At 37.7% G+C, this 24,648-nt stretch overlaps 1 protein-coding gene across 3 annotated transcripts in view; it reads right to left on the bottom strand.

The window, feature by feature from the left end:
• The window catches only part of SMAP1 (small ArfGAP 1), a 141,817-nt gene that overhangs the window by 54,395 nt on the left and 62,774 nt on the right, over window positions 1-24,648 (bottom strand). For 2 of the 3 annotated variants that reach the window (XM_024576666.4, XM_053913583.1), the window contains exons 4-6: window positions 22,847-22,922; window positions 13,024-13,104; window positions 7,610-7,690 (exon numbers count right to left, since the gene is read on the bottom strand). In XM_024576666.4, coding sequence (XP_024432434.2) covers window positions 7,610-7,690; window positions 13,024-13,104; window positions 22,847-22,922 — 238 coding nt within the window. The remainder of the gene's footprint in view (window positions 1-7,609; window positions 7,691-13,023; window positions 13,105-22,846; window positions 22,923-24,648) is intronic. The other variant, XM_053913582.2, reaches the window with a different exon arrangement.

Raw genomic sequence — 24,648 nt, 5'->3', positions numbered from 1 at the left:
ACAAAAATAAATTAAATGGATTAAAGACTTACATGTCAGACCCAAAACTATAAAAATCCTAGAAGAAAACATAGGCAGTAAAATATAAGACACTGCTTATAGCAAATTTTTTTCTGATATATCTCCTCGGGCAAGGGACACAAGAGAAAAAATAAACAAATGCAACTACATTAAACTGAAGTTTTTGCGTGGCAAAGGCAACCATCAACAAAATAAAAAGACAATCCACAAAATGGGAGAACATATTCGTTAATACATTTGATGAGGGATTATTATCCAAAATTTATGAAGGAACTTATAAATCTAAATACCAAAAAAAAATCCAAAAAAAAATAGGCGAGGTTCTGAATAGACTCTTCTCCAAATGGACACACAGATGGCCGGTACTTATGAAAAAATGCTCAATGTCACTAATCACCAGAGAAATGCAAATTGAGATATCACCTCACATCAGTAAGATGGCCATCATCAATAAATCAACAAACTTAACAAGTGCTGGTGAGGATGTGAAGGAAAGGAAACTCTTTTGCACTGTTGGTGGAATGCAGACTGGTGCAGCAGCTATGGAAAGCAGTATGGGGATACCTCAAAAGAATTAAAAATGGATCTGCCTTATGACCCAATGTTTCTGCCTCTGGGAATTTATCCAAAGAAACCTGAAACACTAATCGGAAAGAACCAAGCACCCTGATGTGCACTGCAGCGTCATCTACAATCACCAAGATATGGAAGCAGCCCAGGTGTCCATGAGTAGATGAATGGATAAAAAAACTGTAAGACATTTACAAAATGGAATACTACTCGCCCATAAAAAGGAAAATTTTTACCCTTTGTAACAGCATGGATAGACCTGGAGAACATTATGCTAAGTGAAGTAAGTCAGAGAAAGACAATAACTATGTTATTTCAATCATATGTGGAATCTAATGAATAAACTGAACAAACTAGCAAAATACAGACAGATACATAGAGAGTAGACTGACAACTCTGGGAAGGCAGGTTAGAGGATAGAGGGATTGAGCAAAAAGGAAAAAGGACTCATGGACATGGACAACAGTGTAGTAATTGCAGGGGGAAGGGGAATATAAGGGTGATAAAAGGTAATGGAAGAAAATACAATAAAAAGGGAGACGTCCAGTCAAGATGGTGTAGGCAGACATGCTCACCTCCTCACACAACCACATCAATATTACAACTGAAGTATAGACCCACCATCATTCAGAATCATCAGCAATGGAGTTGAATGGATGTCTGACAACTAAGGAATTAAAGAAACCACATCCATCCAGACTGGTAGGAGGGGTGCAGACATGGAATGGGCTGGTCCCACACCAACATGTGGATAAAAATTTGGGAAGGATGTCTAGGGAGCAAGGAGTCCCAGCCCCACATGAGGACACCCAGCCCAGGGTTCAAAGCCAAGAAGACAGGTCCTCACAACTTCTGGTTGCAAAAACCAGCAGTAATTGAGTCTGTGGAAGAAACTTCTGGAGCCCCAAGCAGTTCCACTTAAAAAACCCACACACTCATTCACTCCCTCTGAGCTCCAGCACCAGGGTAGCTGCTTGAAAGGCACCAGTGGTATACTGAGAGAAACTGAAGTGTCTGACGTCAAGGCGAGCAGAGGCCATTGTCCCTTTTCTAAACTCACCCCCCACAGAGCCACACAACCAGCAAGCGTTGCCATATCTGAGACTCCATCAACTTGGGTAAATTGTTTGACTTGCCTTGGAGATCCCCAAAGTCTCCGCCCCACCTAATTTATGGGCCTACCCAAGCTACTTTTCCATATGAATGGCTGGTCTTGGCTATATTATAAAACTTCCTAAATACTCTAAAAAAGCAACAGATGGCCTCAGTGAGTCTCAGGTCGTACACTAGCAGCAGCCAGCCTAGATTCACAGCTTGGCTTCACCTGGGAATCTCCAAGCCCAGCACAAGCAGCAGCCATCTCAGATTCTTTATAGCTCAGGCAGGGTGGCCCTGGGCAAAACATAGGTGGGGCTGACCTTGCCCTGCACCACCCAGAAAACTCCAGGGCCAGTGCACCCAGTGAACAGCTACAGACCATGTAGATCACCACCACCCTGCCCCTGCACAGCTGTTCCTCCACAAAGGACAGATGGTGGTGGCCAGCAGTCACAGTCAATCCTTACAGCTGATTGGCCTGAGTAAATCCCTCCCACTGATCTCCCAACAGCAACAAAGGCTCAACTACAAGAGGAGAGTGTGCTCAGCCCACATGGAAAATGCACCATGAGTACCCAGCTTGGGTGATAGGGGAAGCTGTGCCACTGGACCCTATAGGGCACCTACTACATTAAGCCACACTACCAAGACAGGGAGTCAAAGCAACTCTACCTAGTACACAGAAACAAACACAGGGAGGCTGCCAAAACAAGGAAACAAAGAAATATGGTCCAAATGAAAGAACAGATTAAAACTCCAGAAAAAGCTAAGCAAAATGGAGATGTGCAATCAGTCAGATGCAGAATTCAAAACACTGGTTATAAGGATGCTCAAGGAATTCAGTGAGGACCTCAGCAGCATAAAAAAAATCCAGTCAGAAACGAAGGATGCACTAATTGAAATAGAGAACAATTTACAGGGAAACAATAGGAGAATGGATGAGGCTGAGAAACAAATTAATGATTTGGAATATAAGGAAGCAAAAAACAACCAATCAGAACAACAAGAAGAAAAAATCCAAAACATGAGGGCAGTATAAGCAGCCTCTGGGACAATTTCAAGAGTCCAACATTTGCATTATAGGGGTATCAGAATGAGAACAGGAAGAACAAGAAATTGGAAATTTGAAAAAATAATGAAAGAAAACTTCCCTAATCTGGTGAAGGAAATAGACATTCAAGTCCAGGAACACAGAGAATCCCAAACAAGATGGATGCAAAGAGGCCCACTCCAAGACACATCATAGTTAAAATGCCAAAGGTTAAAGATAAAGAGCAAATCTTAAAAGTACCAAGAGAAAAGCAGTTAGTTACCTACAGGGGAGTTTCTATAAGACTAACAGCTGATTTCTCAAAAGCAACTTTGCAGGCCAGAAAGGATTAGCATTAAATATTCAAAGTCATGAAAAACAGGGACCACAGACAAAATTACTCTATCCAGCAAAGATATCATTTAGAATCCAAGGACAGATAAAGAGATTCCCAGACAAGAAAAACTAAACGAGTTAATCATCACCAAACCGTTATTATATGAAATGTTAGGGGGACTTACTAGGACAGGGAGGAGGATCAAAACTGTGAACAATAAAATGGCGAAGACACATATCTATCAACAGTTGAATCTGAGGGACAGACTAGGCAAATGGGAGGAGCAGGGACAGAGACATGGAGACAAGAGCATTTTGATGATTGCCAGATGGGAAGGGGGAGAGGGGGAGGAGAGGGAATTGGGAGGAGCAAATGGGTTGTTACAGAATAGCCATGGCGATGTGTGGTGCAGTATGGGAGATGGAGTAGCCAATGAGCTTATAAGCATGACATGAACCAGGTATGGGGATTGCATGAGGGATTGAGGGTTGCTGGGTGGAGGAGAGCAAAGGGGGAAGAATCAGGACAACTGTAATAGCATAATCAATAAAATACAATTTTTAAAAAATTTCTATGATTGAAAGGCAGCGAAAGGACCAAAGAACATATATGAAGGACCCATGAACAAGGACGATGGTGAGGGGACTGATTATGAAGTGGTGGAAGGGGGCACAAGGGGGGAAAAGTAGGATAACTGTAATAGCATAAAAAATTAAAATAAAATAAATTAAAATTTCTGGGAAAAAATTACAAAAAAAATTTAAATAATAAAAAGCAAAAGAAATGACTTTTTAAAAATATATATGATAATGGTATTTTGTTGCTTTTAAAGAGATCTTATTTTTAGAGACATAAAATGAAATACTGTAGATGGATTAATACCATTTCTGGAATTTGTTTCAAAATAATATGGGGAGTTACAGTAAAGTCTGGGCACAAGTTTATAACTACTGAAGCTGAAAAATAGGTATGTATACATTTTATATTTTCCATATAAAGTTTAAAACCTTTTTAAATATCTGGACTAAATTTACGTTTACAAATAAAATAAAGTTTGAGAAATAAATCCCAATGATTTATGACTTTATAATAAAGGCAAATTTACATAAACAGTGTAACAACCTTCCCCTGACAATTACCTCTTTTTTTTTTTTTTTAAGATTTTATAATGTAATTACAAATACTTGTTTGAACGACAATTCTCAACATCCTTAGGTCTCCCGGAATGGCTTAAAGGGTAACCTTTTATTCCCTTATGGATCTTACTGGCTTCTACTTGGTTTTCAAGGAACTCAAAGCAGCCAGGCAATGGAAACTAAATATTAAATTCATTTTCTAACCTCTCTTTACAATCAACAAAAGATGGAGCCAAAAACGATTTAAACTTTGTGAACATATTTGAGAACTTAGAACGACAATGGTTACAAAGGGAATAACAATAAAAAAAGATTAAAAAAGAAGCAAAGAACACTCAAGTACCTAGACTGGTTGGCTGTCTTTTAAAAGAACCTTTTCAATGTATGTGGACACTTTAATCCAGAGCTGTGGTTGAAAAGAACAAGTACCAGTTTTCTGGAAGCATGGATAAGATCTCGCAGAAAAGCTGGGATGTCCAACACTATTTTGTATCACTGCAAGGAACCATGATTATACAAACCACTTTTAAATCTCCTAGCGATTAAGATTAGCAGAAACTGAGCAGATCTTTCCCCCATCTTTCCAGATGTTTTCTAGCATTTGGTAGCAGAAATTTAAAGTTTACGATGCTATAAAAATAGGGTCCTAAAGTGCAGTAAGAAATAAAAAGGACATCTATTCCGCAGAATCAGAGAAGATTGGCTCAGTGATTAAGAAGTAGAGACACTGATAGAAGAATATATTCTTGCTGCATTAAGTCTCCATTAGAGTATGTGTGTTAAACATACAATATTTGGGGTCCGATCACCAAAACTTATCTACTGGTAAGGGAGAGATAAAATTGGGGGAATTTGTTAGATTCAATGCAATGTCCATAAATTACCAATCTATCTGAAATAGGCATTTGCTAAAATTCCTTGAAAAATAAGTAAATACATAGTCTCATTAAAATCAAAGTACTAATAAGCCTTTTTAACTCTTTACCAATGCTATTAAGTTTAAGGTCTAATGATAAATTAAAATATTTTTCAGGAGATAAAACAGAGAATTGGTAATAATAAGTTTAGGATTTTGACTAATATAAAGTAATGATGGTGGTAATTACTAAACACACTAATATCTTTTATTGATAAAGAACCTTATGCATGTGAAACGATTCTATATACATTCTCATATGAAGACAGAATTTTCTGTTTGGTTTATTACTGTGACCCTAGTGTTGTATATGTAGTGACTGCTTAATACATTTGTGAGAGAATAAATGAATGAATGTCATGTAATAGTTCCTTGGAGTTTGACACGGCTATTTGTTAAAAGCAAAGTAAAATGCATTAAGACAAAAGTCTTTCAATCATTCTTCTAAGAGAATCAGATGTTGGCTAATCTATTTTTTAGAAAGCACTCTACATCAAGCCTTAATTATCTCTTGCTTGGATTTATATAGCTCATAGCTTTTCCTCCATAGTCAAAATCAGAAGCCATCCACTGTTTACCATGAAACGTAAGGCTTCCTAAAAATTAATTTTATTATCTTATATTCCATTATTGTCCTGTGCTCGTTATATTAGATTATTCATTACTGACAAAATATGCCTTACAATTCCAGTCATTTTTCATGTTATTACCTCTGTCTGTTGCCATCTCCTCCACCTCCCTAACAATCTTTCACAGCTCATGTCAAATGTAACCACCTCCATGAAGACTTTCCTACTAATCCCAACATGTGATCTCTCATGTCACCAAATCTCCACACTCTGTAACCTCTCCTGTTGTACTGTATCAGCCTTTTGCTCTGGTTATTTTTCATGTCATCTTTCAATCACTTGAAAATTCAATCACAGAAAATTCTTCCTGAATTTTAAGATTCTTGAGGGTATGTGTCTTTTTTTTTTATATTTCTTCCAACCACTTAGTGTGCCTTCTACACTGCAGGCATCCTAATAGTTGCTATATTCAATCCCAGAATATATTTCATCCCAGAAATCTTTCAATGTATCTCTCCAAATAGCGCACGTGCGCACACACTCCCCTGGGTGCAAAGTGGTAGTACCATTTAATCTACTTGAAAACAACTGTCAAACCAAATTCCTCTTAAGGTTAGTTTTATCAGCCATACATACCTCAATCACACAGAACATCACAGTAGCTAGAAGTGCAACACCCACTCAAGTCCTGCAGCATGCTTTATACAATAAAGGAGGGCTGAGTGTGGTTGGGGATTAAGAAGTCAGACTGCATATGTAAGGGACCTGAATTCAGGTGAACTGAAGCAATAGGATATAAAATACAGTGCACATTTGCAGACTCCGATAACATTTGATCAAAGCTGTGCAGCCTATGAAGCTAAAAAGGAAAAGCTTCAAATGATGAAAGATCTGAAGAGTACTGTGCAAAGAAGGGAAAAAAACAAAGACTGCACAGTGGTCTCTGTAAGGTTATTAATATTCACTATAATCAATGTCCTCCTCAATTCTAAGCATGTTCCCACCATAAAGTATCTGTAAAATGATGAGATTTTTTTTCATAACCCAGACTAAAAACCATTCTAGATACTTTTGAAGCAAAACCTCAAGACTGTTAATCATCGTTATCATAAAACAGAGCCCCAACCTATTTCTCCAGATCCACAGTTCATAATGTTAAATGCAGTACCAGGTTGGTAACAGGAGGCCATAAACCTGGGCAACAGACAGCTTTAAAAGATTGAGATGTTTATCTAGAACAACCATCGTCTGGCAGACAGCAAAACAGGAGAGCTAGGAATCAAAAGGGGTTCCGTTACTATGCATATAGGTAGACACTTTTGAAAATTAGAACACAGATGCTTCCCATGTGAGTGAAGAAATACCTTGTCCTCTCTTCACTGCATTTTTTACCTTCTGGTTAGATTTTATTACTTTAAGTCAAATAACAACAGATGAATTAAGGGATAAAGAATGTAAGGAAAACAATCTTCAAGTAAAATAAGAAATAGATTTTAAAACTCTCAAGAGTTTTTGTACATTTAGAAAAATTTTTAAAAATTTTAAAAGCAAGTATTACCAGAGAAAGCACACATCAATGCATCCAGGACACTACAAATTTAGGTCTCAAAGTATAAGTCCTTTCACACAAGTTTTTGTTTTTTGGTGGAGTAGGAGGAAAAACAGGGGAAGAAAAGCTAAAAAGAATGGGCTGCCAATCCAATACTTGTCTTAGAGGAACTCACACAATCTATACCCACACGTATGTAACTGACTACAAATCATATAGAGCAAGCTGTTGAACATGGTTGGCACATAGTATTCACTCAACAAATACTTGTTGAGAGAATGATCTAATTTGCATATCATGAATATCCCAAAACTCATTCTTACATAAGTATACAAATAAAATAGGAGTCTTCATAGATTTTTTTTTTTTAAATGAAATTTTACCTTTTCAGTTGTAAGAGGTTTTGCAGGCTTTTCTTGTTCTTTTTCTCTCTTCTTCTCTTCCTTTTTCTTTTCCTTTTCTTTCTAAAACATAGCCCAAAGTTTTGATAAGTTTACGTTTTAAAAAATGTCAGCTCTTAACACATTTTTGTTTTATTAGTTTGAGTTGTCACTTGAGAAAGGTACAAATTTTCAATGATGACAAACCTGGTGATACTGAAATAGAAATGTAAACAGCAATTTCATACTCTCATTGAGGTTACATGTTGGTAACACAATAAAGAATATCTTTTCCTAAAAAACTAAAACAGAGGAGAGACAATTTTGAACTTCTTTGATATTTTAGAGCTTAAATAATTAAAACAAATGAGAACTCTACTCAATAAATTTTCACTCCATTTTTACCTAAGGTTAAGCTTCCTAATAGCAACCATAAAGCTGAAATGTGACTAAGAAGAAGAAGTAAACTAACTGATGGAACACAATTCTTATCTCACAGATAAAGGCAGATTGTAACATGTAAATATAAGAGAAAAAGGGTACAATATAATCACTTAAATTTTTAAAAATATCACAAAACATTTTCAGTTTCTTACCATAGTGTTGTGATTTTAAAAATGGCAAATACAATTATTTTCTCATGAAAAAAAGTTAAATATAGTGCTCTGGAACCAGAGCCAACTTACTAGTGTAATTCAACAGTCAAGGTAAACTATAATGGTATTAGGATGTTCACAATTTGCATTTTCAAGAAGGCTGAAACAGGATATAATATTTAATACTTACAGTCACAAACATGCCAAAAAGAGGGAAATGAAATAAAGATCAACTTGGATAAACCTTGAGAATATCATGTCAAGTGAAATAAGTCAGACAGAAAAATAACCATATGATTTCACTCATATGTCGGATATAGAAATGAAAGCAACAAATAAACAAGAAAAACAAACAAACAAAAACGCATAGTCACAGCAATAGGATGGTGGTTACCACAGGGAAAGAGAGAGGTGGGGGGTGGAGGGGGGGGCGCCAAGGGGTGGTGAAAAGGAGGTCAAACGTGTAGAAATGGAGGATTTGACTTTAGCTGGTGGGTACACAATGCAATGGACAGATGATGTATCATTAAACTGTACACATGAAACCTACATAATCTTATTAACCAATGTCACCACAGAAATTTAATTAAAAATTCTAAAAAAAGAAAAATTAAATAAAGAACATTATTCATAAGGCATTAAGAGGGAAGAGATGTGTATAAACTAGAATTGAATGACTATTGCAACTGAGTACTGATCTGACCTTAGTTTCCTGATAGTAACATGAAAATAAAAACTGATGAACCTAGGACAGGCAGAATGATCATCACACATAACTTAATCTAAATGCCTAAAGGTTGTGTTGGCACCTGTGCCTTTAAAATGGTGTTTGATACAACCTCTTTCAAGGGTAGAATTTTTACTATTTGTAAATCAGAAAAGATAATACTGGCAATTCCTAGACTATAACATAAGAAATACAATAAAAGTCCCTATTGGCCAGGCAGTATGATAACCACCTTATTTTCTAATTTAATTTTTATAATAACTGTCTGGAAAAAGCTATCATTACTGTCATGTTACAAATGAAGAAACAAAATCTTAGGAGAGTAAGGCACACAACAACAAAGCTAATCAATGGTAGCGCCACGGGACAACAGAGCCCACACTCTCCTCACTACTCACCGGCACCCAGTGGCGCACTGCCATTTGGGACTGTTCTTCCTTACAGCAGCTAACATTTACTGATCCCCTTACCATACGCCAGACACTGATTTCACTCACTCAATCCTAACAACTTTATGAGGTGAATAATATTACCCCCACTTTTTAAGTGAAGAATAAATGAGATTTGCAAAAATTTTTATACAATATAAAATGTTTTCCCCTCCCTCACTCCTTCCCTCCCAACCTGGAGCTTTCCTCTGGGCTGTAAGACCTATATATCCACCCACCTATTAGACTCCTGGATGTTCCACGGTCACCTCATACTCAACAGATGCAACTTTTACTTCCTCTCCCTTAGTTCCTCTCCTCAAGCCTGTTCCTCCTCTTCAGCTTCTATCCTTTTCTCACTCAATATCACCATCATCTACTGAGATGTTCAAGCTGGAAAATGGGAATCATCAAATCTTCCCAAAGCACCTCAATATTCCATTGATTACTAAATCCCACAGATTCCATCTTCTCAAAATCTCTTAAAACTCCACCCTCTTTTTCATCCCCTCTGCTTCCACTGTAGCACATGCTCCCATCGTTTTATTCATGAATTATAACAACAGGTTCTCAAGCCATTCTGACATCCATCGGTACAAAATTCACCCTCCACAGACAGTGGAGCCATGTTATGCCATGAAAATAAGATCCTGTTACCCCTTACCCTTAAAACGCTTCATTAAAGTGCCAGGGCCTTCCGAGTGAATACCAATTTCCTTCAGCAGGCTCACAGGAAGGCTCCTCTTCCACTTCTGTCCCTATCCTATGCATGTTCCAGCTATGCCATTCTACTTGCAAACCCCCAAACATTCCACTTTGCCCACAGTTCTTTGTTTTCCACAAGATGCTTTCTCTACTTGGAATGCACTCTTATTCTTATAGGTAACGTTTATTAAGAGTTTAAGATGCATCAAAGCCAACAGTCAGAAATTGAACACATTTTTGTACACCAAAAATCAAATATCAGAAATTAGGGGGGAAACAATCCCATTTACTATAGCAACAAGAAAAATAAAATACTTAAGAATAAACTTAGCCAAGAAGTAAAAGACTTGTACTCAGAAAACTACACAACACTGAAGAAAGAAATTAAGGAAGACACAAGTAAATGGAAGCATATACTATGTCCATAGATTGGAAGAATTAACATCATTAAAATGTCCACACTACCCAAAGCAATCTATAGATTCAGTGCAATCCCTATCAAAATACCAATGACATATTTCACATATATAGAACAAATACTTCAAAAATTTATATGGAACCAAAAACGACCCTGAATAGCCTCGGCAATCCTGAAAGAGAAGAACAAAGCAGGAGAGATCACAGTACCTGATATTAAACTATATTACAAGGACATGGCATGAGAACAATCTGGTACTGGCATAAAAACAGCCACATAGACCAATGGAACAGAATAGAGAACCCAGAAATAAACCCATGTCAATACGGTCAGCTAATATTTGACAATGGAGGCAGTAACATAAAATGGAATAAAAATAGCCTCTTCAAGAAATGGTATTGGGAGATCTGGACGAGTACATGCAAAAAAAATTAAACTCAACCACCAACTTACACCATATACCAAAATAAACTCGAGATGGATAAAAGACTTAAATATAAGTTGTGACATCATAAAAGTCCTAGAAAACAGAGTCAGGAAAATTTCAGATATCCCAGGCAGCAATATTCTCACTGATATATCCCCTAGGGCAAGGGATATAAAGGAAAGAATAAACAATGGGACTACATCAAAATAAAAAGTTTCTGCATGGCTAGAGAAAACATTAGCAAAATGAAAAGGGAACCAACCATACGGGAAAACATATTTGCAAATGATACCTTTGACAAGGGTTTGATCTCCAAAATATATTAAGAACTCACACGACTATACTCCAGAAGACAAACTATCCAATTAAAAAATGGGCAAAGGACCAGAACAGACACTGCTCCAAGGAGGACATACAGAGGGCCCATAGATACATGTAAAGTGTTCAATATCACTAGCCATCAGGGAGATGCGAATTAAAACCACAATGAGATACCACTTCACACTGGTTAGAAAGGCCATCATTAACAAATCAACAAATAACAAGTGCTGGTGAGGCTTTGGAGAAAAGAGAACCCTAGTGCACTATTGATGGGAATGCAGAATGGGGCAGCCACTGTGGACAACAATATGGAATTTCCTCAAAAAACTAAAAATGGAACTACCTTTGAATCCAGTGATCCCACAGTTGCAACTATACCCTAAGAATCCTGAATCATTAATTCAAGAGAACCTATGCACCCCAATGTTCATAGTAGTGTTATTTACAATAGCCAAGAGCTGGAAACAGCCTAAGTGCCCATCAGTAAATGAGTGGATCAAAAAACTGTGGTACATTTATACAATAGACTACTACGCAGCAGAAAGAAAGAAAGAACCCCTACCCTTTGCAACAGCATGGATGGAACTAGAAAGTATCGTGGTAAGTGAAATAAGCCAGGCGGTAAAAAACAAACACCATATGATCTCACCTATAAGTGGAACCTAATCAACAAAGTAAATGAGCAAAATATGACCAGAGACATGGAAACAAAGAACACAGGGACAGTGACCAGAGCAGGGAGAGGCGGGGGGTGATAATGGAGGAAGAAGGGGAAGGGGCAAGCCAAGGACGATGAACTGAGGACTCATGGACAATGGGGAGAAATGACTGTGGTAGTGCTGGGGCGGGGGGTAGGGGTGAGCAATGAGGAAAAAGGTGGGATAACTGTAATTGAAAAATAAATAATTTTTAAAAAGAATTTAAGATGCATCAAAAGTATGTCTGTTATTAATAGCAGCACAGTGAATACGTGTCAATCACTGTACACATTATATTGCATTAGGACCTGTAAAGTTATCTAGTTATCTGTTTTTCTCCATTAGACTATAAGCTCCTTGAGAAGTAGGGCCATATGTTATTTGTTTCTGTACCCCTCACGTCTAGTGCACCATTCATCAAGAGGTAGACACATAAAAAGTACTGGTTCAAACAATGTCTCAAACTAATTCATCAGGGTCATAATAAATTAAAAAAAGATAAAGAGTAAAAAAATTAAAACCTTCAAATATGTGTAGGGATGGTTAAAAAATCTATAATGGTAGTATCATGTACCTTTAACAAAGGTACATGATACCTCCTACCCCAAACACAGTCTAAAAATTATCACGGATGATTCTAAACTCATTATCACTGATAGTTCTATACTATATACATTGTATCTATATGACTGTTACTATTGCTTAAAAAAACTAACTTTCTTCAAGTGATTATGAGAAGAGTCACAGAAAGAAAACATTTTAATCAGATTTTACTAATAGATCAAAGATTTCAACAGCAACTATAAAAAAAGTTCCTGTAAAGGAAAAGCGTAAGGCAGTAATGGAAACAACAAAAAGCTAAAAGCTTCTTAAATGTAGAGATGTACCTAGAGTACCAACAAATCAGTCATTCTCCAATTAAATACAGATTAAAGCACTTTAATCCTACAAGTGGCACAGGAAAATATTCTAGAAATTGTCATATATAATGCATTTAATGCTGGAGACCATTCAAAATTTGAACAACTATCACAGCACTCCAAATTACGGCATGCTGCAAACACTACATAATGCAGCTGGCTGAAACACTACCATACCTCCAATTTGTTTTTCTCAGCAGCAGCTTGTAGAGAAGGAGAGGCTACCAAAGGCTGAAGGGGAGCATCAGAGGAAGAAATCTGTGGAATGAAGTTGAAAAATCAGGAGAAAAAAACAAAAAGAAGGCAATCAGAACTGACAGGTACAGGAAAGAAACAAAACCCAAGAATATCTGAGATGTAGAAGTACTCAGAAGTGTGTTAACAAAGGAAAATAATGCATCAAGAAGAATGCATTGCTTTTTAAAATTTTCCACATAAAATTTTGAAAAATAAAATCTTTATTACAGAACAGGGTACGATCTAAAATGGATTTCACTAGGATATAAAATTTAAAATGTAGTAAGACCAGGTCATACCAAAGTATTTAAAAAATAATTAAGCTTCTCCAGTGACTCACTTTTAGTCATTGTTACTACTGAAATACTAATGCATGAAGACATTGTCTCAAGTAGTAGGTGAACACAAATGAGTTTTGGGTTTTGTCTTTTTTACTTACAAAAACTGTTTTAAGAATGTAAAATAAAACAGAGCTGAAGTAGGGAAAATTAAAGTTTTAATCAACTGTTTAAGAAAACAGAAAAAAAGTCTTGGAGAAAAACCTGATTAATGCAATACAATAGCAAAGCAGCAGACTTACAAAACAATTTATACACTTCCTTCTTTACAATCAGTACTTACAAACACCGTTTCCAGTGCTGTACTTGCTGAATTACCCAAAGTATTATCAGAGAGTTATACACACAGCAGAGGCAATTTATACATGAAAAAGGATTTCATCTAAAAGCCTCTTCACACATCTTCCTCCTCAATTTCTACATTATGTAGTTGATCACTTTAATGGAAGCATTATCTTCCTGCTCTCTTTACGGACAAAACGTAACTGAAAGACATTTAGAACTAAATTCATACCTCTTTGGAGCCATAAAACTGACATCTCTATACTGCCCTATCGTATCAATAGTGCCTATGAGGAATTTTTTAAAATAAAAGGTACTATTATAGAAAGGTCATTATGTAACATTGTGAGATGACACGTCCTCCTTCCAAATGCTTGTTAAGTTAGTTATGGCTGTAATTCTTGAATCACAATCTGAGACCATAAACTTAGGGGGCTTTTTGGCTTGCACATTATTTGTTGGCTGTTATAACTGTGCAAACTAACCATTTAGTGACTACTAATGGAAATTACACATAGAAGAAAATATTTAAGAAGTCAAACCACATCTTAAAACATGGCTTCAAAGCTGGTTTATCCTACTGGACATTTACTTGCAAGAGATCTTTAATTGCTACTTTATATAGAAATAAGAGATTAAAAAAAGAGAAAAACATATAAAATCACATAAGATGATAATCTGTATCATAAATCCCTTTTTGCACAAACTTATGTAAAGCTGAACGTAGAAATATAAAAGAGGAATAGAAGCATTTAGTATGTTGAGGATTACTAATTCAAGATAATTCAGCCCTGGCCAGGTGGCTCAGTTGGTTGGAATGCTGTCCTGTATGCCAAAAGGTTGCAGGTTCGATTCCCAGTCAGGGCACATACCTCAGTTGCGGGTTTGATCCCTGGTCAGAGTGTGTATGGGAGACAACTAATCGATGTTTCTCTCTCACATCAATGAGACATGGGGGTGGCTGCTAGGAACTGAGAGTAGTCCCCATTTGACAGCAAGAACACAGGGCCTCAGTCATACAGCCACAAGAAAATGAATTCTAACAACCATGAGCTTGGAAGAAGATACTGAGCCTCAGATAAGACTGCACCTGGCCAACTCATTGCTTTCAGTCTGGAGATATCCACAATTGAGAACTCAGCTCACCCATGCCCAGACTCCTGACCAACAGAGTGCCAAGATGGTAAACCTGTGTTGTTTTAAGTCATGAAGTTTCTAGAAATTTATTAAGTGGCAAAAGAAAATTAATCCAATAACCATTTCTTAATTTTAAAAATCCTGAGAAATCTGGCATCAAGTCCTCTATACAGTCCCTGTTTGCCTTTGAAGACTTATTTCCTCGTACATTTATTCTCTCATTTACCCACTCCGAATATTCCTCCTTCACACTCACTAGACAAGACAGTCTTGCGGACTACTCACCAAAACCAAACATCAAATAATATACTTGAACTCTCTTTCCTATTTATCTAATGTTAGCAAAGACGGGATAAAATGTCCCTTCAGCCAGAAATGTCTTTTCTGTATTATCAACACTCATCCAAGTTTCTCTAAAATCCTACTTTTCAATTAAGGATAATCTTAAACATACCTCCTTTAAATATCCTCCTAGTGGAAATTAACTAGAGCTACCTGAATTCTGTGTTCTCATAACACTTTTATTCTTCTGTCATAACAGTTACCACATTCTGCCCATTGTACATTTACACATCGATGTTTAATAAGAGTAAGCTACTTTTGGGCAAAGATTATTCCATTTCAATCTCAGTGCCTTGCAGATGCTATACATTCAATAACGTTTGCTGTAGATGACTAAATGAACAAAAAAGGGACGAAACAATCAATCCAAGGAAACTTCAACAACCAATCTCTCTCACTCTATATCTAGTTTCAACATAAGACGCTAGCCCAAATCTCAAGAGCAAGGAAAGAAAGTAGTGAGGACTGGTATGAATAAAGACTGACACAATATGCCCACATTGGTGATGAGCACTATGCAGTTACTGTAAAAGATGCAAATAAATAAATTTTTGAGATTACAAATCAGTAAAAATTCTAAAAAAACCCTTCATACTTGGAATATATTTTCCTTTGTTTTTGTCTGTATCTAAACTTCACTTTTCCCCTTCAAGCCTTCTCTCTTAATTCATGCTTATGGTGCTACACAGCACTCAAAATCATATGGCCTATACCACAAACCCCTTCCATAAAAGCAGCACATACCAAGAGGGGACCAAAACCCCCCCCAGAATTTATTTATAAAAAATTGCGTATTTATTCTTACATGCTTAAACTTCAGTCACCTTCAAAGTACTCTTCATCTGATGCAATACACCTATCAAGACTTTTTTTCTACTGCTCCAAATAGTTTTTGAACTTGTCGATTTGGATGCCTTTTAGTGCTTCTGCCATTTTTTCTTCCACATTGGCAAAACATTTCCTTTTGAGGACTTTTTTCATCGAGTAAACAAACAAACAAAAAAAGTGGCTTGTGATGAGACTGGATGAAAAGAGAGAGTGGGGCATGGGGGTCATGACATTTTTGGTCAAAACCCGCTGAACACTCAGCGCAGTGTGGGCAGGTGCGTTGTCATGGTGGAAGAACCAGTCACCTGTTTGCCACAACACAGGACGATTCTTCTGCAAATCATGATGCAACCCTCTCAAAATTTCCAGGTAAAAACTTTGGTTGACCATTTCACCTGGAGAAACAAATTCCAAGGGCACAATCCTTATCACATCAAAGAAACAGGTGATCATTGTTTTCATGTTTGACTTCACTTATCATGCTTTTTTGGGTCATGGGGAAGTGACAATTTTTCATTGGCTAGATTGCTGTTTCATTTTGGTGTCATAACCACAGCACCGAGATTCATCTCCAGTTATTACTTTGGAAAAAAAATCAGGGTCAGCCTCCAACTCTCCTTCAAAGCATGGCATGCAGCCCTGGCTGGTGTGGCTCACTGGACTGAGCACCAGCCTGCAAACCAAAGGGTCACTGGTTCAATTCCCAGTCTCATGCCTGGGTTGCAGGCCAGGTCCCCAGTAGGGGGCCCTCAAGAGGCAACCACACACTGATGTTTCTCTTCCTCTTTCTCCCCCTCTCCCCCCTCTAAAAAATAAATAAATAAATTTCTGGGTTATATAGAAATCAAATGTATAACTTTAAAAAATAAAATTAGTACTTAAAAAAAAAGCATGCATGTAGTCAAGCGATTATCTATTTGTTTAGGTGTCAGCAAACGAGGCACAATTTTTGCTGAAACTTATTTCATGCCCAAATCTTCAGATAAAATTTGCTGACAACTCCACAACACCCCAGTCAACCCCACAAGTTCATCAATAGTCCGACAGTGGTGTTCTTACCACATTTTCTGCAGTTCAGCGGATTGAAGGACAACCCAGAATGAGGCTGATTGTCAATCGACATTTTGCCTCGTTTAACACTAGAAAACCATGCGTAAACTTGTGTTTTACTCAGAGCAGCTTCTTTGTAAGCTGTTTATAGCATAACAACCTTTTCTGCTGCATTTCTCCCCAACAGGTAACGAAAGTACTGTCAAACATTGTTCATGTAAATCATCCACATGCAAAGGGCAAATGCATTGAAAGAGTCTTCAAAAACAAATTCACCAAAGCTGAACGCAAGCCTCTCACAACACCAGCTGGTACACTGATACAGATGGGTTCCCAGAATACTCACCTAGCAGCGGAAGCCTGCACTACAAGTGACCAGCCCTCCAAAAGACAATTCTTGTTTTTTGGGCACTCGCCCCTCATATAAGTCTCCCTACTTTCTCAAAAGTATCATGTTTATACAACCAGATACCATGTTCATTAACAGTTCACTCTAGCCAGTCTTCACCAGACAAGTATGTACCTAGCGATGAAGGAAGTACCATCCTAGTCCCGTTTATACTACACACGATGGGTTCATGTGAGGCTTAGGCTCATAAACACAATAAATGGCCTAGGAGGCAGGAGGGCATATTTTAGAAAAATCAGGAAACTCTTTCCCACCGTTCTGCTGTAGTTTACTTTTTTGTATTTTGCCACAATATTCTGAAATGTTTATATTCAGAAGGGCAAGATATTTATCAGTTTGTTTAGAGGATTAAAAAATTACTGTCTTCCACAGAGGAGCAGGGTCACCTTTAGGCCCTTACTCTTGTTTAAAGTAAGAAAATAATGAGAACAGTAACACACACTGGCATCACTAAAAAATGACAGCTAAATTAAGAGGAGACAGAAAATATGTAAAAATCAAACATAAAAACTATAAAGCTAAAGCAATTTTAAGTCATTTAATATAGGGGTAACAGCCACATAAAGTTTCATAGTCATTCAAGTAATCTCTTTATCAGACTACAACTAATATTTAAATTGCCCCTCCTTAGATATCCCCTTAAGTATCCTAGTACTCCTTAAGTACCTTAGATATAAGAAATTCAGGGGGGTCCAACCTGCAGCCCAGGATGGCTGTGAACATGGGCCAACACAAAACCGTAAATTTACTTAAAACATTAGGAGGGTTCTTTTGTGATTACGTGTCACAATGCATTTAATGTGTGGCCCAAGACAACTCTTCTTCCAGTGTGGGCCAGAGACGCCAAAAGGTTGGACATCACTGTTAATAAGATACTTATATTCTGTTTTATATTTATTTTTTTAACCTGGTCTCATCCTCACTATGAAATTATATCTCTCTCAAAGCAAAGGTCATGTCCTCTTTTTTTCAGTATCCTAGGATACCGTGGCCAAAAAATAATAAAAAATTATTTGAATGACTGTTCAATATATTACTGAAGATGAAATATAAGATATAAATACATAATATAATTCTTAATAATATATAAGATTAGTAACTTGCACACTGACTGCCACAGTAAAGGAAAAAATACTTTAGAATTACTGGAACAGAAACTTTTAAAGATTCATTATTACCTTGCTTATACATGAATAGGTAAAGTACATTTTCCTGTGGGTTAAATGTGATTGTTGTGAGCTTTTCTGAATTTTCATTATGTTAGCAATATAAACTCAAGAGTATACAATCCTTTACCTTGAACTGTTTTATTTTCAAACTTACAAAAACATGTAAAAAATTACAGAATATCTCTATAAATTTCACTTAACATTCACTATACCTTAACAGCGCGCCACATTTGTTTTGTCTACACATACACCTACACACACGCGCGCTGCCAGGTCTCACGAAAACACTTAAAAATGAGTTATACATGAGGCCAAACAGCACATGAGAAGAAAAGGAGCAGGAGCCCAAGGAGGAGCGCAAGCTGGAACAGAGCGTGAGGTTGGCTCAGAAGGGACATGCTCCAGTGGAGTGCCCATCTCTCAGCACTGTGCCCCACTGCCCTCCATTTGAGCCGGGCAGTGCTACAGTGCCCCCTACCTGGTCCTGACACTCCAGCCCTGTGTGGTCTCAGTGAACATGCCCAGCCCCTTGTCATGTATCCTGGCAATCACAACCATCTGTTTATATGCCGCGGGGGAAGTGGACTGAGTACTCCTGGGTTACAATGTCCCAGTCCTGCACAGCAGTGACCCAGCATTCTGGAAGAGGGAGCGGGAACCCCTGAAGGAAACCTCCGTAACAGCTTCAAGCCTGGCTTCAAGGTAAAGCCCAGTGAGCTGGAACCACTACATGGGGTTCCTGGGCCAGGTCTGGATCCCTTCCCCCAATGCGGGAGCCTGGTTCTGCAGTCTGGACCACTTTGCCTACACCTTTTCTCCTTTCATCTGAGCATAGTGCCCCTCTAGAGGAAACATCTGGCGCTGGCCAGTGGGCCAGCCCTGCACCCTGACATGTCCTATGCAGTGTGACTGGCAGCTAAGAGGCAGCATACAGAAAGGTGGCAGCCCTGGGCAGTGACCCACTGCCCAGCTGCAGATGCTCAATGTGACCCCCATCACCAGCAGCACTCCCATATCCACTCTCACCTGCACCTCCACCAGTAGGATGACATCCATGCAGCCTCTACCTCGGAGCTCCCTCTCTTTGACCTCCTGGCCTCAGGGTCTCACCTTACCCAGATATACTACCCAGCTGGGACCCTCCCCAACCCTCTTCGTCCTCACCCTCTGCATGAGAACCAAGTTCTTCATCACCAGCTCTTTGCTGCTCCTTACAGGGACCTTCCAACTTCCCTCTCTGCCCCGAAGTCAGCTGCTCACCAGCTGCAGGCCATGCACATGCAGTCTGCTGAGCTGCAGTGCTTGAAGCTGGAGCAGCAGCAGTGGAGGTACGCCCTTCACCCGCTGCACAGTGTGCCGCTACCTGCCCAGGAGGACTACTACAGATCACCTGAAAAATGAAAATGGCAAGCCACTGTAAACCTGCAGTAAAGAGCAGCCATGGCCAGAGTGTACGTCTGGACCTTGGAGGTTTCCCTCCCAGCCTGCCACCTAGAGTGTGGAGAGGTGTTCAGTAACAAGGCCTTGGCAGCTGGGCAGAGGGAGGAAGGAAGGGAGAGATGGAGGGCCAAGGCTCCTGTGGTGTGCAGCGGTGGGGAGATAGCAGGGGTGGGGACAGAAAGCTCACAGTATCTTGGGACAGGTCCTTCTTCCTTGTCCCCCTGCTTTCTTGCTTTCCCATGCCCAATCCCTGTGGCCACCACACACTCCAGCACCTTGTTGCTGTGATTATTTCACCTGTCAGATATGGCTGCTTTTGGGTGGCACTGTGTGCTGCCCCTGCCCCTCCCCAGTCCCTGTGTGCACACTCCCTCTGTGATGTATGCTCCTTGCCCCTGCCCCACATCAATCATTTATATATATAAATATCTACATAATGATCTTTAAAAACATCCCAACCAAAACCAACCAAACATCCTCACCACTCCCCAGGGAAAAAAATTTTTTAAAGAAATTAAAAATGAGTTATACATGGATACAGATAACATACTGATGGATACCAGAGAGTAGGGCAATTGAGAGGTGAGTGAAAAAGGGAAACAAACTAAGAGGTACAAAATTGCCAGTTACAAAAACAGTCACCGGAATGTAAAGTACAGCACAGGGCATACAGTCAGCAATATTGCAGTAACTATGTATTTTGTCACCCGGGTAATCAACTTACCAGGGTAATCACTTCATAAGTTATATACGTCTAATCATTATGTTGTACACCTGAAACTAGTAATACTGTAAGTCAACCGTAATTTTAAAGTATTTTTAATTTAAAAAACTGAGTTAGATAACTAAAAAAAAATGGCTCTAGTGATGACAAAGACACTGATATTAAAGATGCATGTAAAGATTTTGAATAAAGTTATTGCAATATACATGAGAGTAGGAGAAAGCAGTATTTCCACACTGATATATTTTATATGCTAGGTTATTTTGGAGGTGTTTGTATAACTTAATTGCTATATTAAATATTATGAATAGAAAAAATAAAAATGAGTTATAGGTATGACAGTTGATCTCTAAACATTTTATTCCAGCACACATCTTTTGTGAGTGAAGAATTTCTCTTTACATATACTAACTACTATCACCGTACCTGAGGGGGAAAAAACCAAATTTCCTAACAAAAACTATTACTGAAAGATAAAATTGTTTTCCTATGTTACTACATAAAAATAATTTCTAAATTGTTGCCATGAAGGAAAAAATACTATAAATGCAGATGTAATAAAAAAGTTTAGGGGGTGGGGAGACACTGAAGAGGGTATATGGGATATAAATGGTGATGGAAGGAGACTTGACTTGGGGTGGCAACACAATATTCAGATGATGTATTAGAGAATTGTATACCTGAAACCTATATTAACTGATGTCACCTCAATATATTCAGTTTATAAAGTTTTAAAAATGTAGGGTATTAAAAAGGATGTTTAATGTAAAGCAGTATATTTTGTAAAATATACTAAAAGGACTTCTTAAAATTTTATATAAAAACATACTGCTTATGTTTCAAAGTTAGTCCTTTTATCCCCATAATGCAATAACTAAACTTAGTTTTATGGACATTCTAAATATTCTCAACATTGTCAATTTTTATCAGTCTTTCAAAAGATTTTCTCTTACATTCTTAAACTCTATACACAGGGTACCTTCATTCCAAAATATGCAATAATACTATGCTACATTTTTTAACAAGATTTTTTTCATGGTCAAAGACAATATACTAAACTATCCTTACTTTTTGTTAATATTGATCAATATTTTAGTATATTGCTTCTCCATATGGACTGAAAAGGCCCAGCTTGCATATAAAATGAGATGAAATTGTTTATAAGTTGCTTAACCACGAGATTAACTAACTTATACCTTGCTTATTAATGGAGAAATCAATGGCTAAAAAAATGACTACACGAATAAAAATAATTAGTCTTAAACTGTAATTAACTGAGATGGGAAAATATAATGAGAAAAAAAATTTAAAAATATAACAGCTATATAACATTTATATAACATTTATATAGCAGTTATATAACATTTGATCACTACAGTAAGGTTTCAAAAGGCTTGATAATATTAGTTATCAAAAGGCTTGGTAATAACCAATTAATAGATCCACCAAAGTCCTGAGGAGAGGATAAATTTGCCTTTTTTTATTTTTCACAAATTCCCAGAAGGGAGTAAAATAATTTTTTCTCCTCCCTTTTTCCATTAGTGATTTTATCTTTTTGCAAATTTCATAAAATTAATTTAATTAAATGCCATTTAGGCAGTTATTAGACTCAGAATATGCTTCTTTCTAAATCAAGAGCTCTGCTTCAGGCCTTGGCTGGTGCGGCTCAATGGGTTGGTCTTCGTCCCACAAGCCAGAAGGTTGCTGGTTGGATTCCCCATCAGAGCACATACCTGGGTGGGGAGCCAGGCCCCCTCTTGGAGGAGTGCAAGAGGCACCCAATCAATGTTTCTCTCACGTGCTGATTTTTCTCTCCCTCCCTTCCCCTCTCTCTAAAAATAAATAAAGAAAATCTTAAAAAAATAAAATAAAAAGCTCTGTTTCAGGGGAGCTCATTAACATATATGACAAAAATTCCAATATTCAAATTTTATAAAGTGTATAACTAGTATTTTTTACAACTAATAAATTAAGCTATATTGTATGTTAAAAGTTCAAGATCTATTAAACTTAAATTGGTGACAGAGATAAAGATTTTACTTACATTTGTAACAGCTATAGCATTTTTATCATAGTATTTCTTCTTTTCGTATTTATCTCTGATGAAAAATTCCACTGCTCTGAAAACACACAACTTAAGGAAAAGCACGAGCTCGGTGACATGTACACGCCCCTTTAGTCATTCCCCTCTACAAAGTTTAAACTGAATTCAATTTTCCCTAGTCTATATTTTCCTCTAACACTGTTTCTGCAACTAAATTCTAAAACCTACTTTTCTTTCAACCAAAAAAAGTCTGCCTCTTTCAGGAAAGTTTCCCCATCCAATAAAACCAACCTACCAAATTCTGGGGGGGCAAAAGCGACCACATTTCTCAATTCCACAACACTCCTCAGCTCTCTATCCCACCTCTACCAAACTCTAAATTCAATTAAGGTTCATTTTGGATTTTCAGTACAAGAAACTAATACCCGTATAGTACCAATAGAGTACCAGACATTGGTGTTGTCCACAGTTTCTTTCCTTTAATCCTTCCACAACCCAGTAATGTGCATATTATTTCCACATCACAGATGAAGAGTCAGCAACTTGGGAAAATTAAACAATTGTGATTTTACTACTTATGTTCTTTCCCAATATACATGGCTGCCCCTGTCTGAGTGACAGCCAATTTTTTTTCTTGAAATATAAAGGAATGAAGAAGTTAAGAAGCTAAAACCAAGGTCAGTACTATTTAATTTTGAAGTTGGCTTTAGTTTTTTTGAACAGAAGTCTTTTCTCTTGATTGAGTCAGCCACTTCTAGTGGGACTTGAGTGTTCTGGGTTATCTGACATAGACGACTTCCGCCATTCAATCACTGCTTTATGATATTCCACTAACATGGACATTCTTCCACCAAGAATTCTTAACCTTCTTTGTACCATGAACCCCACAGGTAAAAAGCCTGTGGGCTCCTTCCTGGGATACTGATCTGTAATGCATGAAATAAAATACACAGAATTACAAAGGAAATGAATAACACTGAAATACAATCTCAATGGATCCCTAGGTTAAAGACATTCTTCTGCTCAAAAGAAGTTACCTGAGGCAATAAAACAATACATTTTCAGTCATTAACTCCACATTAGTAGTTAATAAAAAGCCTTTTAAATCGACAGTTGAAGTAATAGGTAACAGAAAGAGTTGACAGACCACCATGCAGTGGATATAATAAAGGTTGAGGCGTTATGAAAGCACTCATAACAGCAAGACAGGAAATCCACACATTCAATTTATCAAGTAAGCTGAATGACTGAAAGCTGCCTTTTAAAGATAGTTTTCTACAACCCTGATTATGTTACAGGCACTTTATCTTTTTTTTTCCTCCTCTTAACCTACAAGGTGGATGCCACTTACAACTAAAACTGGGGCACAGAAAGTTTAAAAAGCTCTCTGGGATTCTACTGTACAAAGAAAAGTTGTGATTCGAAATTTAACAGAACAAAGCAAGCAAAATATAACCAGAGACATTGAAATTAAGAACAATCTGAGAGTAACCACAGGGGAGGTGGGAGGGGATAATGGGGGGGGGGGGAAGGGGGAAGGAATTTCAGAACAACTATAAAGGACACATGGACAAAACCAAAGGGAGGTGGTGATGGCTTGGGTGGGTGGGGAATGGTGGGGGTGGGGGGTGGGGGAGGAGGATGCAGACAACTGTACCTGAACAATAATAAAAAAAAAATTAAGAACGTGTGACATCTGCATTTTCAGAATGTTGCTGGTCATCACAAGTTCATTTGTGAATCAGTCAGCTATTTTCTGGTAATGATAATACATGCTCTAAAATCTAGAGAAGCATGTCAAA

Source organism: Desmodus rotundus, chromosome 11 (assembly GCF_022682495.2).
Source record: "Desmodus rotundus isolate HL8 chromosome 11, HLdesRot8A.1, whole genome shotgun sequence".
In the NCBI taxonomy this organism is placed as follows: domain Eukaryota; kingdom Metazoa; phylum Chordata; class Mammalia; order Chiroptera; family Phyllostomidae; genus Desmodus; species Desmodus rotundus.
Note: the sequence above shows the minus strand (reverse complement) of the source record. Positions and strands in the feature narration are given on the sequence as shown.